This window comes from Protopterus annectens, chromosome 1.part0 (genome assembly GCF_019279795.1).
Source record: "Protopterus annectens isolate FY-2018-M chromosome 1.part0, PAN1.0, whole genome shotgun sequence".
Lineage (NCBI taxonomy): Eukaryota > Metazoa > Chordata > Ceratodontiformes > Protopteridae > Protopterus > Protopterus annectens.
The window spans coordinates 1,661,062,620-1,661,077,629 of record NC_056725.1 but is presented as its reverse complement, the minus strand read 5'-3'; the positions used below and the strand labels follow the sequence as shown (position 1 = coordinate 1,661,077,629).

At 40.1% G+C, this 15,010-nt stretch overlaps 1 protein-coding gene across 6 annotated transcripts in view; it reads right to left on the bottom strand.

Annotated features, from left to right (window-relative positions):
- ADSL (adenylosuccinate lyase) overlaps positions 1-15,010 on the bottom strand; it is a 663,305-nt gene that overhangs the window by 125,964 nt on the left and 522,331 nt on the right. For all 6 annotated transcript variants that reach the window (XM_044068286.1, XM_044068279.1, XM_044068264.1 and 3 more), the window contains one exon: positions 3,091-3,181. In XM_044068286.1, coding sequence (XP_043924221.1) covers positions 3,091-3,181 — 91 coding nt within the window. The remainder of the gene's footprint in view (positions 1-3,090; positions 3,182-15,010) is intronic.

The following is a 15,010-nucleotide window of genomic DNA, read 5'->3' as shown; positions in this document are numbered from 1 at the left end:
CTCATACAGATTAAGTTTCCAGGCAGTAAAACACGTAACCACAAAGAAATGCCTCTGCTATGGTACTCAAAGATGTCACAGAACGCTCAGAGAAAAAAGTAACCAAAAATGTTATTACAGTCATTAGGTGCTTTTTGTCTTTTAAAATAAGACTTCTTCAGAATAACAAATAAACTTCCAAAGCTAGCACTTGTACAGAACGCAGACCTCTCAACCAATTGGGGACAAATTTCAACAGAATCAGGGACAAGTCAAGCAAAAATTAGGTACAATCAGGGACACTTTTAAAATATTAGTGCTATTGACTTGAAACATTGACAGAATCAGAGCATATGAATTAATACATATTTTCTGAAGTAAAAGAAGTTTATAACTCTTAATTATTGTCATTATTCATTAAGTGTAATTCACCACCTTTCCTCCAAAAGTCACTAGTTTTAAGAGGGATTAAGAGGGACAGAGTTAAAATTTGAGTCAAAATCAGGGACATCCCTGAAAATCAGGGACAGTTGAGAGGTATGAAGTAATTCATTAAAATACATCACTTCCTGTTAAAAGTGACACGAATACTGTTTTCTGTTGTATTGGATACAATGTACTACACATAAATTAAAAAATACAGTAAGAATCCTACCTTATCCAAAATAGTCGAGAATTTTATATTACATTTTATACAAATACATAAATATATAACCTCGCATATATTTTTTTTTTTTAAAGTCTAGTCTCCTGAAAAACCTATCAAAGCAAAAACACTATTACAAAACTAGTAACGCAGTAAATCACATCATCATCCCCTGGGTCACTCTTACAGTTTTGCTGCTCATTTTCAAAACTGGAGCTAGGAGATCTGATCATTCAGATCTGGTATAACACTGGCATTAAGTCGCAACTTCCAAACCAGTGCCTGACAGTCCAATAGTATCGCCCCTTGCCCCCACAGGGATTAGAATCTACTTTTTCTAATACCCAAAATAAAAAATCTATTCTGAGCACACCTAACTTAATTTCCGTGAAGGGCACTGGTTTCAGTTTTTTTCCTGACCTCATACATATACAGTGGAAATAAAAAGTTTACACACCCCCTGTTAAAATGCCAGTTTTTCTTGATATACAAAATGAGACCACAATAAGCCATTTCAAAACTTTTCCCATCTTTAATGTGACCTATAACCCGTGCGATTCAATTGAAAATCAAATATGTTAGGGGAAAAATTATAAAAAATAAAAAAATGTACAATACGTTGGTTGCATAAGTGTGCACACCCTTAAACTAATACTTTGTTGAAACACCTTTTGATTTAATTACAGCATTCAGTCTTCTTGGGTACACACCTGTCATCAATTAAAGAGACTCTGATTAACCTCAAATAAAGTACAGCTGTCCTAGGAGAATTTTCCTGACATTTACTCAGTTGCCTGGCATCAAAGGGATCTCATTGTTGAAAAATATTAATAAGGAGAAGGGTACAAAAAAATTTCCACAGCATTGGATATACCATGGAACACAGTGAAGACAGTCATCAAAAAGGGGAGAAAATATAGGGCAACAGTGACATTGCAAAGAAATGGATGCCCCTCCAAAATTATTGAAAAGACAAGACGAAAACTTTGCAGGGAGGCTGCCAAAAGTCCTACAGCAACACTGAAGGAGCTGCAGGAATTTCGGGCAAGTACTGGTTGTGTACTACATGTGACAATCTCCCATATTCTCCATATGTCTGGGCTATGGGATAGGGTTGCAAGACGGAAGCCTTTTCTTGCACAGAAAAATATCCAGGCCCTGCTAAAATTTGAAGAACAATACAGCAAGTCTCACAAAAGCATGCTGGAAAATGTGTTATGGTCTGATAAGACTAAGGTTGAACTTCTTAGCCACAATTCCAAAAGGTGTGTTTGGCGCAAAAACAACACTTTGCATCACCAAAAGAACACCATCCCCACGGTGAAGCATGGTGATGGCAGTATCATGCTTTGGGGTTATTTTTCATCAGCTGGAACTATTGCTTTAGTCAAGTTGGGGGGGAATTATGAACAGTTCCAAATACCAGTCACTTTTGACCCAAAACCTTCAGGCGTCTGCTAGAAAGCAGAAGATGAAGAGGAAGTTCACCTTTCAACACAACAATGACCCCAAACATAAATCCAAATCAACAAAAGGATGGCTTCACCAGAAGAAAATTAAAGCTTTGGAATGGCCCAGTCAGAGCCCAGACCTAAATCCAATAGAAAAATCTGTGGGTTGACATGAAGAGGGATGTGCATAAGAGATGCCCTAGCAATCTGACAGATTTGGAGCACTTTTGCAAGGAAGAGTGGGCAAATATTGCCAAGTCAAGATGTGCCATGCTGATAGACTCCTACCCAAGAAGACTGAATGCTGTAATTAAATCAAAAGGTGCTTCAACAAAGTATTAGTTTAAGCGTGTGCACACTTATGCCACCAGCTTTTGTACGTTTTTTATTTTTCCGCTAATAGATTTTTTTGTTTTTCAACTGTACAGGTTATAGGTCACATTAAAGGTGGGAACAGTTTTGAAATGATTTGTGGTCTAATTTTTTTATATCACAAAAACCTTGCATTTTAACAGGGGTGTGTACACTTTTTATATCCACTGTATATGTTCATACACACTATTTTTGAGAGCACGTTCAGACTTCTCCACACAGCAGGAGAAGGACGTTGTGTAAAAAGCTAAATACATGACCCTATTGGGAGAAACAATTAAAATACCTGTTCTCCCTAAAAGTTCCCCCTATACTGGGAAGAAATATTTCTCCACAATGTGCCATATATGTGCACTGGTGGCACATCCCACATTTGTATGTGCCTTTTAGAACGTGGTTGTTGGTGAATACTTTCTCACTGGTCCCTTTTTCCACAAGATTTTTAATATCAAGACCTCAACCTGTATATATGTCAATATTCAAACACAGATAAATGTTTCCAAATGACAGCATAGTTATAAAGGTATGACTCTGCGGATATGTTCTAATGATCACAAAGTCAACTCCCGCATAGCTCATTCATTTCAGACTACCAGAAGCTATTCAAGCCTAGTTCAATGGTCTTGCAATAAAAACTCTTACCTTTGGATAAACAACAAGTCCTTCACTGATATTTTGAAGTGTGCTGAGTACAATATCTGCAGTCAGAAAGGCTTCCGCCAAGCAAATTCGTCTGTGAAGGAAATCAAGTATTAGTTATTCAAAAAGTCATCAAAAGGAACTTCAAAGCATTGGCATGCAGCAAATGGCACAAACAAACGGCTCGCAAAACTACACAAGGACTAATTCTATAGATAATGCAACTGTGGGCAACAGAATACATCTTTATCTTTGACTGAAATTAATGAGAAATCTCAAACATCAATTCCTTGCAACAGTTCCAGTCTCATAAAAGAATTAGTATTTTGCAAACACTGGCAAAAGGAAAGCTAAAGAAAAGTCACAAATGGAGACATCATTAAATCCAAGTCTTCTGACAATTAATATACAGGAGAGTACTGAAATACTCCGTAACTGGCAGCATACATAGGGTGGCTGTGTACAGTGTGAGAACTATAACTGCAGAACTACAAATGTGAATGTGGTAAATATATACCAAGTCACAGAATGTGGTATCTAAGAATGTTTGCTCTATTCTGGGGTGCAGCAGTCTTGGAATTAGTATACATAAATAGCAGGGGTGCAAGGCAGTGGGGGGGGGTCTGCTTAGAAGGTATAACTCTGAGTTTCAAATTCTCTGACGTGGGTTTACTTTTTAACAGTACTGTTTAGTCTGAGAATACTAAAAATGCTATGCCTCAGCCACATCCCATGAATGAAGTTAAGAATGTTCGTTACTAATTAGCAAGCACTGCAACATTTATACTTCATGGCATAACAGCTATACTGCATACTATGCAGAAACTTGTCCTTTTTCCTGCCAGGGGAAAATCAGTTCTTGGCAGTGAAGAATTTTTCAGTTTTCGCTCTATCTCAAAGTGGTCATTCTGTTTTGATGGCATCTATTTCATAATCTATTTCCTTCCAAGTTTCCACTCTGCAACTAAAGTCTGGTACATACTACAGGTGTTCCAAACAATCAGACCACAAAATGTAGTCATGATATCATCAGTTCCCGTGGGAAAGTACTGTTTTAAGAAATGCCTAGGCAGTGAACTGTAGTGTTCATCAGTAAAGAGAACAGCGTGCAATCTGTATAGCACAAACAATAATACATTGTTTTGACATGAAGAACAAGACTCATGGAAAATAAATATTCTTGGGTCTCAAGGAGCACAAAATGCTATATGTGCAAATGTTTCGTTAATGCATTTTATATGGTAATCGCCTAGTGTTTAACTACACAGCAACATACAAATTACTACCCAAGCTCTTCAGATTACCATGCCCCTTTTATATTGCCTTACTATCTAAATTATATTCTGGTAACCACATTACTAAGCTATGTAAATATCTGGAGTACCCTAGTTATCAAGTTGTTAAATGGATCAGATATTAAAAAGAAATGACCCTGCAAAAGAAACCCTGCAAAATGCCACAATTTATTGCACAAGGATCAGAGAAGCTTCATTCATCTTTTACCCTTAATGATTGCAGAGAAAGTCATAAATCCACTGGATGACACAAGGGTTCATGGCTAACCTATGCAGCTATACAGCTGGTTAACAATGGCCTCATGAAGAACACTATCAAAAGTTTTTGCAAGTCTGTTTAGAGGAAGACCATTTACTGATGCAGCCAATGCACTGCCATAAAAGGTAATTAAGTTAGTGATGCTTGATCCGCCACCAATAAAACCATGCTGGTTAAGGCCAAGAATTCAACTACATTAGGACCCTCTTCAAACACCTTGTCCGCACAATTTTTAAGTTAGCTGGCTCACATCTGTTGCCATTTTAAATAACTGCAAGGCTAACTGAAACCTTTTACCATGAATAAGAAAAACAGTTTGCAAAGACTAATTAAATAACACACTTGGGCCATAGAACATTTAATGTTATATAGCATAACCCAAAAATGCAGCCACAACCATCAAATGAACCAGACTTAACCTTGTCCAGTGCATCAATAACCTCCTCTACAATGACATGAAACTGGAGACTTCTAATATTAAAAAAAGATTTACAGTTGGGATTATACTCAGTGGCAAAAATATTTCAAAGCACTTTCTTTAGCACGTTCATCCTTAATAACAAATCTACTACCCTTGAGTTCACTGAAAAATAATTCTGGATGCTTTTATTGTTAACATACTTTTAAAAAATGTCTTTTTATTGTGTGCTGTGTTAATAGCTAGATATTTTTCATACCCGGTCTTGCACATGTGAATTGTGCTGACAAGCTTAGTGAAACTTACATGAAGCAGTAACTTGTTACCTGAGTAAAGAAAAATTTTCATAGACACATCAATGATGCCTTTTACAACTATGCAGCTTTTTAATTTTTGCATTCCACCATGAGGGTTTATTATTAAACCACTGGTGATGCAGTTCTTTTAGATATGTAAACGTTTATATATTTATGAGTTAGATTATACAAAGATAATTGATCACCACAAAGTAATGAGGGTGTTACCAGAAAGGTTAAAAAAAAAACTTGATTCATGCTTTTATAAATCAACCATGAAAACATTTCTGGTAGATGTATATTTCTTTTACGTTCCTAGATGATCTAGCAAACCTAGTGGTAACCGCGTGGTCTAAATTTTTTAAAGGAGGGAAAGTGTAAGTGTATGTAGATGGAAATAACTATATCTAGAACATTTCAACCTCTCGTGACACTGTTTACTTTTTGGGAGTAAACTATGACATAGCCTGTTAAAAGTGCTTATTCCTTCCTTTACATGAAGGATTAAGTTGCCAGTCAACATTTGAAGAGTTCAGATCACTAGTGATAGAGTCAAAACCCCTTACTTAGGCAGTCAGCGAGGTGGGTCCACAAATATGTCTGCATCATACATGGCTAAATTAAGGCTTTTATAAAAGTTGATGCTTCAAGTAGCATGTCAACACACCTAATGTTTGAATCAAGTCAGGACTATAAAGAACAGAAGACGAAAGATGTTTCTTTACAGACATGCCACCACACTTTTATTGGTTCTTATATCTCTTTAAACTCAGAAGGTGGGGGGGCACCCTAATGGAATACATTTCAGTTATAACTAAGACCACCAACTTTTCCTATGTGCCAACATTAGACAGATCATCACATTTTTTTATTCTTGTTAGAAACATTACAAGTAATGCTAGTTAGGTTGTTAAAGTTTATAAAATTTTGGTGTCTACATCATGAGGGTTCTAATACAGTTTTGATTAAGGTAGTAAATTTAGAACCCAGGTAGCCTATTTCACTGATGTCCTAAATGAAACCCTTCATCTGCAAAATACCTGGACTTCTAACACATATACTCATAGACACACAACTGAAATTAAACTGCACAGAGCTTGGCCAATTTGAATATTAAAGATGCAAACTATTTTTAAGCTAACACACAGATGTGGAGCTGGAGGAATAAACACAAAAGAATTACTATAGCCTTTTAATTATGAATGCAGAAACAAGAATTCTGAAATCATAATGACATCCCCACAATTAAGGTTATACAGATCACCAAAGCTGGAATTATTTATCCCTAAATCTGGCACTTTTAATGTCTTCAAAGCGACATTTGGGTAAGGAGGAGTCACGTGCTGCTTACTTATCCTAGGTAATGACTAGGTATTATTTTGAAGCTGGACTCTCGTATTAATACCAAAAGTAAGGTGGAGGTTCCCTAACACACATATTACATGAATAACAGCTGCAGGCATACAAGAATTACTTTCTAGCATGACTTAAAGCAGCATCATGGGAAGAAATGTTAATACTGGAGTTCAAATTAGGTCCATCAGCATTCCCTCCTAAAGTATGTGTTCTTTTTTCACTGAAATACTTGGGGATGAGGAACCATGGCCATATGTTTTCTTCATTTTAATTCAGTGGAAACATGTTTACTTTGACAAAGACTTAATGTTAGCTTATCTCCAGGGAAAGAAGTCTGGTCACTCCTACAGGGCAGAGTATTGCACAGACCATTCTGTTCCTGGTATAACCCATCCACCTTTGGTTCCTGCTGTAACTTACACCAGGCATTCACAGAGAATAAGGAGGATATTCTGAGGTAATGCATTACCAGACAAGCAATCGACTGTTATTCGTCCAATGGACCCTACTGCAAAGATATTTTGCTGAAAGCTATTTTTAGCAAATGTTAACCTTGCACTTTCCCCACTACTGTGTGATCACAAAGTTGGTATACAAATCGGGTGGAGGAAGGAACCCCATGAGGGATTCAGATTCTTCATGCAAAGAAAGTGTTTGATATTTGCAGAAAGTGATTTTCGGCAAGTATTTTGCAGTATTGTGCTTTGGAGACATTTTCTTTGAACAGAAGCAGCTGCTAAAAAAAGATAATTAGTAGGGCATATAAAATATTGCATGAGAACTATAAGAATCAATCAGAGGAGATCAGAAAAGATTGGGAAGAGAGCTTGGAAAAGCAACTTACAAGAACACAATGGGAAGACATATGTATGGCTCCCATGTATGCAACCAAGTCCAGAAGGTTTAGGATCCTTCCTTGGAAGGGTTTGCACAGGTATTTTTATACTTCAAGCAGACTTCAAAGAATTTTTCCTTAGGTAGAGAGCAAATGTTGAATGTGTGATGGAGAAGAAACAGGTAACTGGGAACATATGTTTTGGAAGTGTAATACGTTGGCAGATTTTAAAAATTCCGTACCAGAAATATTGGGTGAGCAAATGGCTGTAAGGAATAATTATTTTGAGTAGGGATACAGGATCCGAATTGCCTAGACATAGCAAGGCCTTAAGTTTAATTCTGCTGGCTGCCAAAAAAGCAATTACTAGAAAATGGAAATCAAAAAAACTGTACCAACTGTATTGGAGTGATTGAATATTATAAAAGAGAGAAAACAACTGGAAGAGGGATCTTTAGAAAAGAGAAGGAACAAATTAAATAGAAGAAAATGGAAACTGTGGGAATAATACACTCATAACATTCAGATAGAGTGAGGTTTAAGGGAAGGCAGGAATTTAGCAATTTTTTAAATGCTAGACTGATGATAGTAGCAAAGAAAATACACATTATGTATATTTTATTTAAATGGAAAATGCTAAAGTGTTTTTTTCTTTTCTGTTAATGTATGTTTGCCTTTGCCTTAAGTGATAATGTAATAAAGGTGTTTAAATAATAAAAAAAAGCAGCTACACTAAGGGATAAGATAAGAAGTGACCACTCACAACAGCAGCAATGTTCACAGGTTCATAGGTGTGTACTAGGCTAATGGCCCTGGAGCCTTTACAAGCCTAACCCATAGGATTACCCTGGCATCGTGACACCCAACCCTTAGTTCTCAGTGCCTCTGTCGAGTAAAGCCACTGGAGTGATCTCTGGGGTGAATTTTCTATTTCCCATCCACTCATCAGGATTTCTCTTGAAGAGGGCCAGTGAGGTGCTCTTCTTGACTTGTATGGGAAGTCTATTCCATAGCATGGGCAGTCTCTGGGTTATGAACCTGTCCCTCCAGAATGTTCTGTTGATTGTAGTAATGAGGCTAAGGTCTCTGGAGCATGTGGGTGTGGTGGGATTGGGATTTCTTTAGATGTAGCATTTCTAACAGGGTTGGGTCAGACATGGCTTTGTAAGTCAAGCAGAGATCGCCTCTAAGTAGGTGATATGAGACAGAGAATAGTTGGAGTTTTTTTGAGTCTGTCCATATAGGACAAATGTTTAAGGCCTAGGATCCTCTCTGTGAGGTACTTTTGCAGCCTCTTCAGTTGTTGCAGGTGTCTAGTGAGGTACATGCCAAATGGGGCACTGTACTCAATGACTGGCCTAATGAGGGAAGAGTAGAGGAAGACAATGACCTTGCTTCCTGGATGCAAAACCCTTAGTAATGAGATGTGCCACATAGATGGACTTTCTGACCAGAGTGGTAATCTGGTGGTCATGAGAGGTTGCTGTCAACCTGTGTTCTCAGATCTCTTAGAATGTCTTCTGTGTTCAGTGGACTACTGTCGATGTGGTACTTTATGGAAACCGGGTTTTTCCAAAAGGGGGTGATGACACATTTTTTAGCATTGAGCTTAAGGCCATGGTTCTGACACCAGTCGTTGGTCTCAGTGAGGCCTTTCTGTAGGTTGTACATCACTTGGGAAGTTGATAATAGCTCCCAACTTGCAAACTTTGTCACCCACAGTCCCTTTGTGTTGGCCTGAACTTCAGAGAAGTAAATACCAAACAGGAGAGGACCCAGGACCGAACCCTGTGGGATTCCACTCATGACTGGTCAGCAGTCTGACTTGGAGTCAGCTACTTTCACACTGTGGGTTTTACCTGTGAGCCAGTTTGCAACCCCCCTAGTGATATATGGATTGATGAGTAGCTTGGTGAGTTTTTCTATGATTCCTGAGTGGGGAATGGAATCAAAGGCCTTGGCCAGATCAAGGTAGGCTGTATAAACCACCTTGTCTTCATTAACAGCTCTGTTGACTGAGTCAAAGAAGTTGACCAAGTTAAGCAGGCATGATCTACCCATCACAAAACCAAACTGTGTGGGATCCAGAGTTTGGAGATCCACTATATCCTTCCTTATTAGGTCCATGATGATGCGTTCCATAGCTTTGCATATCAGACTCATCAGGCTAATGGGGCGATAGCTCCCAGGGTCTGTAGTCGCTCCTCCTTTGTGGAGAGGGATGACTGTAGCAGTGAGGTGCCAGTTCACTCTGTAGTTCATGTAGAACACAGCCAGGGATATTGTCAGGTCCCATAGAAGCTGTATTCTTGGCCTTGGACATTGCTGTTTTAACCTGTGCAGCAGTAATACTGGGTGCCTGGCAATGTACTGGTATTGTGACTGGTCCTTTGGGGGGGTAAAGTTAGCACTGAATCTGTCGGCCAGTACATTGGCAATATCTGATGGCTTGGTATAAGAATTATGCAGTAACTCAGAGCAAATCTGGGTATTGCCGTGGAGATTCTTCACAGAACTAGAAAAGGCCTTGTGGTTGTCTTTACTATCTGTTGCAATTCTGTTTTCAAAGCTAGCTTTAGAGGATTTGATGAGGGATCTTAACTTTTTGTTGAGGCTGATCAGGGAGTTTTTCCAGTCTTGGGACTTCACCTTATTTTGCATCAGTTTCCTCCTTCTGTTGTAGAGTTTTTGTTTATGGCAGGGGACCACCAGATTGGCTTCCTTTTTTTGGAGGAGAGCATCTTGGTTCAATCGGGTATGACAAGATCCATGCATTTGTGTACGTATTTGTACAGTGCAATGGTGTATGAATTCGGCCGTCATGCAACTATTCTCTATTTGCATGGGTGCCGTGAAGTTAGCCACCTCTGCTTTTAGGAGCCCAAAGTTAGCTTTGGAGAAGTTTTTCATGGCGGTTACCTTTGTGGGGGGGGGGGGGAGGAGGTGGAGGGTGTGGATTTCAAGGTGATTAGTTTGTGGTTGATCTAACCAGGGAGGAGTTGACTATTAGTATAGAGCAACAGTCACCCATGTTAGTAATGACCAGGTCAAGGATGTTGCTACCTCTCTAGTGGGGGTAAGAATGAGCTGGTCCAGAGCATCGAAATTAATGAATTCCAGGAAACGGTGGGCAAGTGTATTGGTACATGAGTAGTTTTTCCAGTTAATGGAGGGGTAGTTGAAGTCACCCAGTATGAGAGTGTTAGGTTGGACCCTAATATTCTGCAGGGTGCTTAGGAACATGGAGTGTGATTCTTGAGACATGGTTGGGGACCTACAGCAGGCTACGACCTGAATCGCTGTCTTACCCAATGTTAGCTGCACCAGAATGTATCCAGATGCATTATGTTGGGCTACCTGTCTGGAGGTGTGCACATTCTTTATGAATATGGAAACACCACTGTCTTTGGAGCTTTGGTCCAAGTTCTGGGGCCAAAAGGTGTGGAATGAGTTGTCACCTGTAGTGCAGGGGTGCTTTCTGCTAGCAATGTAATACATATTAGCCAGGCAACTAGGGAACCAATCAAAATAAGTGCAACACTAAAATACATAAATTTACAACTTAAAGCTCCCACAGCAGAAAACTATGAGCAGGTTTCTAGATACTGTTCCCAGGTCAAAAAGCTACAGTTGACGACAGGGACAGGCAATATTTAACGTTATGTACAAAAACAAAGTCGCAAACAGCCCTGACTCAGAAGTTTTTAACATAAGTCTACAATTAAAGAAGGATAAATTATTAGTGATAATAAAAGATGTACAAACAGAAAAGTTAAAAGATGTCACACAAGACAACATTCTCTAAAATAAAAAAGGTGTGTGTGTGTGTGAGGGGGGGGGGGGTAACCAAAGACAATATTCTGTATGTATGCCAGTCCACCATGGTAACAATTCTGAATCAAAGTAAAAAAAAAGCTGAGCCTCATTCATACTATTTTGCAACAAGGTACACAGCTCCCAAAAAAAAAACAAGGTGTCAAATGACACTTTAAACAGGGAATCATACCCAACACACTAGTAATGGGTGACTCTATAGTCAGGCACACTGACATCCCACTCACTAGGCTGAATAAGGAGAAGGTCACTGTTAGCTGCCTGTCGGGTGCCAGGATCCGCCACATAACACAAGCATTCAGGTCACTCCAGAACAAGTACAAATACGACTCTGTCATTGTCCATGTTGGTGTGAATGACCTGAGCCGTACCTCCCTGGACTACATGAAAAGAGACATGGAGGAGCTCTCCGATCATGTAGCCCAGGCCGGTATGACCCTGACCCTGAGTAGCAACCTGCCCTCACCAAGAATGATACCACGGTATAAAGAAAGAATTATCAATTTCAACAATTGGCTAAGCTTCTGGTGTCATTCAAAGGGGATCCAGTGTCTGTCAGCCTGGGATGACATGCTCGACAAGCCATGCTGCTTCGCTAGAGATGGCTTGCACCTGTCACCCTTAGGCTTTCGAATACTGGCCAAGGATCTTGCCACCGCCATAGTACCTTTTTTTAGGCAAGGTTCAAAAGACAAACCCACTGCTGGAAATAGCACAAGTAACAAAAAACTGAGGGTAATGCTGCTCAATGCCAGAAGTCTAAACCTCAGAATGCACTGACTTGAGGCACTCCTCAGTATGGAGAAAACTGATACATGTGGAGTAACAGAAACCTGGTTTAAGGCTGCAGAGAGTAGCCCAGCATTACCAGGCTACAACTCATACCATACATTTCGTCCACAAAACCCAGACCGAAATACAAAAGGCAGGGGCGTATCCATATTCATCAAGGATATCCCCACCCTCCAGGTTAGTGGCACAGCACAATGGTTCAGAGATCATCCACTTGCAACTAACAATGGGCAAAACTGCAATTCAAATTGTAGCTTGCTACAGATCACCCACCATGTCCCAGGACCCCCATTCTGCATTTCTGGACACACTGAGAAACATAAAGGTCCTACCAAACACCCTGAGATTGGGTGATCTCAATTACCCAACCATTAACTGGGAGAACTACTCAAGTACTAATTCCCTTGCCCAACATTTCCTAGAATTTATAAACTCAAACGCCCTGGATCAACTGGTCAACACCCCCACAACAGGTGACAGCATATTGGATCTGGTCATCACCAACATGGGCGACCGGTGTTCCACACCGGAGGTCAACCCCTCATTAGTTAGATCTGACCATAAACTAATCACTCTGGATATCCACATTCCGCCCCCATCCCCGGTCAAAGAACCCACTGTGAAAAACTTTTCAAAAGCAAGCTTCACGTTACTTAAGACCAAGGTGGAAAGTTTCAAGGCCCCTATGCTAAAGGATAACGCTGCCCAAGCTGCAAAATCCTTTACTAATGCACTCTACAGATTTGCAGGTAGAAGCACCCCATTGCTTTGACCTGTAAGAATCCTGTGACTGGTATCTAGAACCTTTAGGGCACCTGGATTTTCCCCATGGAGCTCTGTCAGACACAGGAAAGGACCAGTTTTTTGTAGGCCATTGTCTACTGAATCTTGGTGGCTGCACTTGTAAGAAGTATTTTACAGTTTGCATAGACTTAGCTTCGTCTTCCATTTTCTTTAAAACCTCTTCTGCCTTAATACCAAATAGAGTATCATGCTGTAAAGGTGCATCCAGCAATTTAGCTTTAACATGATCAGGCAAATTTTGCTCTTTTAACCAGTCATGCCTCCTAATTGCAGATCCAGTAACTGCGGCCCAGCAGGAGGTCTCTAAGGAATCAAAACCACATTGCAAAGTATGCTTTCCAACTTGTTCTGCTGCATGCAATAATTCCTGCAATTCTTTATTTTCTGCACATTCAGAAATCAACATAATTTTCTGTTTTAGTAATCACATAACATATGTTGTTGATACTTGAGCATATGAAATTGGCAGTTTAAGGCCCCAATTGCCAAGGTTGCAGATGTATAAACCTTCTTTCCCCATCTATCCAGTGCCCTGGAATATCTGTCAGAGGGGGTAGGATTTTTTGCTTTTGAGGCCTTAACACTTTTTGGACCCTGTGAAATAGTTTCAGGGTCAGCAGCAAGGTTTCTAAATAAAAATGTGTGTGAGTCAGGAACCCTGTAATATCTGTCTGGCTTGCTAGGAGCAGGAGGTAAGGAGTCTGGAGTCAAGCTCGACTCCGAAAACACATCATCCACAATGTCTAAAACAGGAGGTATGGCTAAAGGCCTATGCTGAGGGAGAAGGAAATCCCTAGGTCTCTTTTTTGACTCTGAGAAATCTTGACTCTCCCAGTGAAAATGCTCCCTCAAAGTATGCAAGGTTTCTCCAAAGGAATAATCTTCAGGAGAAGATGCAGATGGGATAGATTCTTCTGCATCAGAATCCTCGTAGGGTGGTATAGAAAATTCCTAATCAGAAGAGGAATCAGACGAAATAGAAACCTGATCTGAAGATTCATAATCAGTGTCTTGCCTAGGCCTTTTATCAGGAGGGGGTCGGGAACCCCTGATCAAGGTAATTAGGTCTTCAGCCATTTTGATCACCTGCTTTTTGGGCACAGAGTCCTGTGCATGTGGCTCATGCATTGGGTTTTTAGCTTTAGAAGTTGCTTTTATCTTTAATTTTGAAGCTGGCATCGGTTTTATATAAAAATGCTGTGGCCTGTGTACACCCTCAGAAGCCGGTGCCTGCTCAGCGGCTCTGGACCCATCCGAGGGAGAGACACCCGCGGGTAAAATACTTTGAGAATCTTGCGGAGTGCCGGACTCCACATGGGTCCACATGCGACTCGAAAGTAGCGGGTATCAGGGGCTGCGAAAGCACCTCACTGAGTACTGGTGACTGGCTTAAGAGAAGCTTTGTCGTCAGTTTTGGACCTCGACTGTCTCTGTCCTTTTCTTTGCCTTTTTTGTGAACTCCGGTAGTCTGATTGCTATCCGACGACATTTCAGGATAGTTAAATCTGATTCCAAAATATTTTGAAGCAAAGATATACTGACGCTTAATAGTGCGTTGGTTAAATGTAGCACAAAACTGACAGCTAGGTACATTATGATCAGGGCCTAGGCAAGGAATACAGTATAAATGGAAATCCTTATGAGGTATTTGCTTCCCACAAGTAATGCAATTAACTTTTACTGACATCGGTATTGAGCAAGAAAAAGTTTCCCTAACGGGGTACTTGGCTTTAGTGAAGACTTCGGTTCTGAAACTCGAATTCAAAAATTTCTTGAGTCCGCCGACCAGCACTTGCGAACTGCTTCTGCTTCGGGCACCACGCGGCAAGAAAGACTAAAGAAAATGGCATCGGCTGCCTGCTTTATACCCCTGACATCATGGAAGAGGAGACAGCAACCGATGCAGGACCCAAGACTTTGGAATTCAGGCCGACTGAGGTCAACCTGCCAGCAGATTACCCAAATGTAATGACTACAACAGTGAAACATGAAGAACACCTACAAGAATGCATGGATCGTGCTATCCCAAGCAAA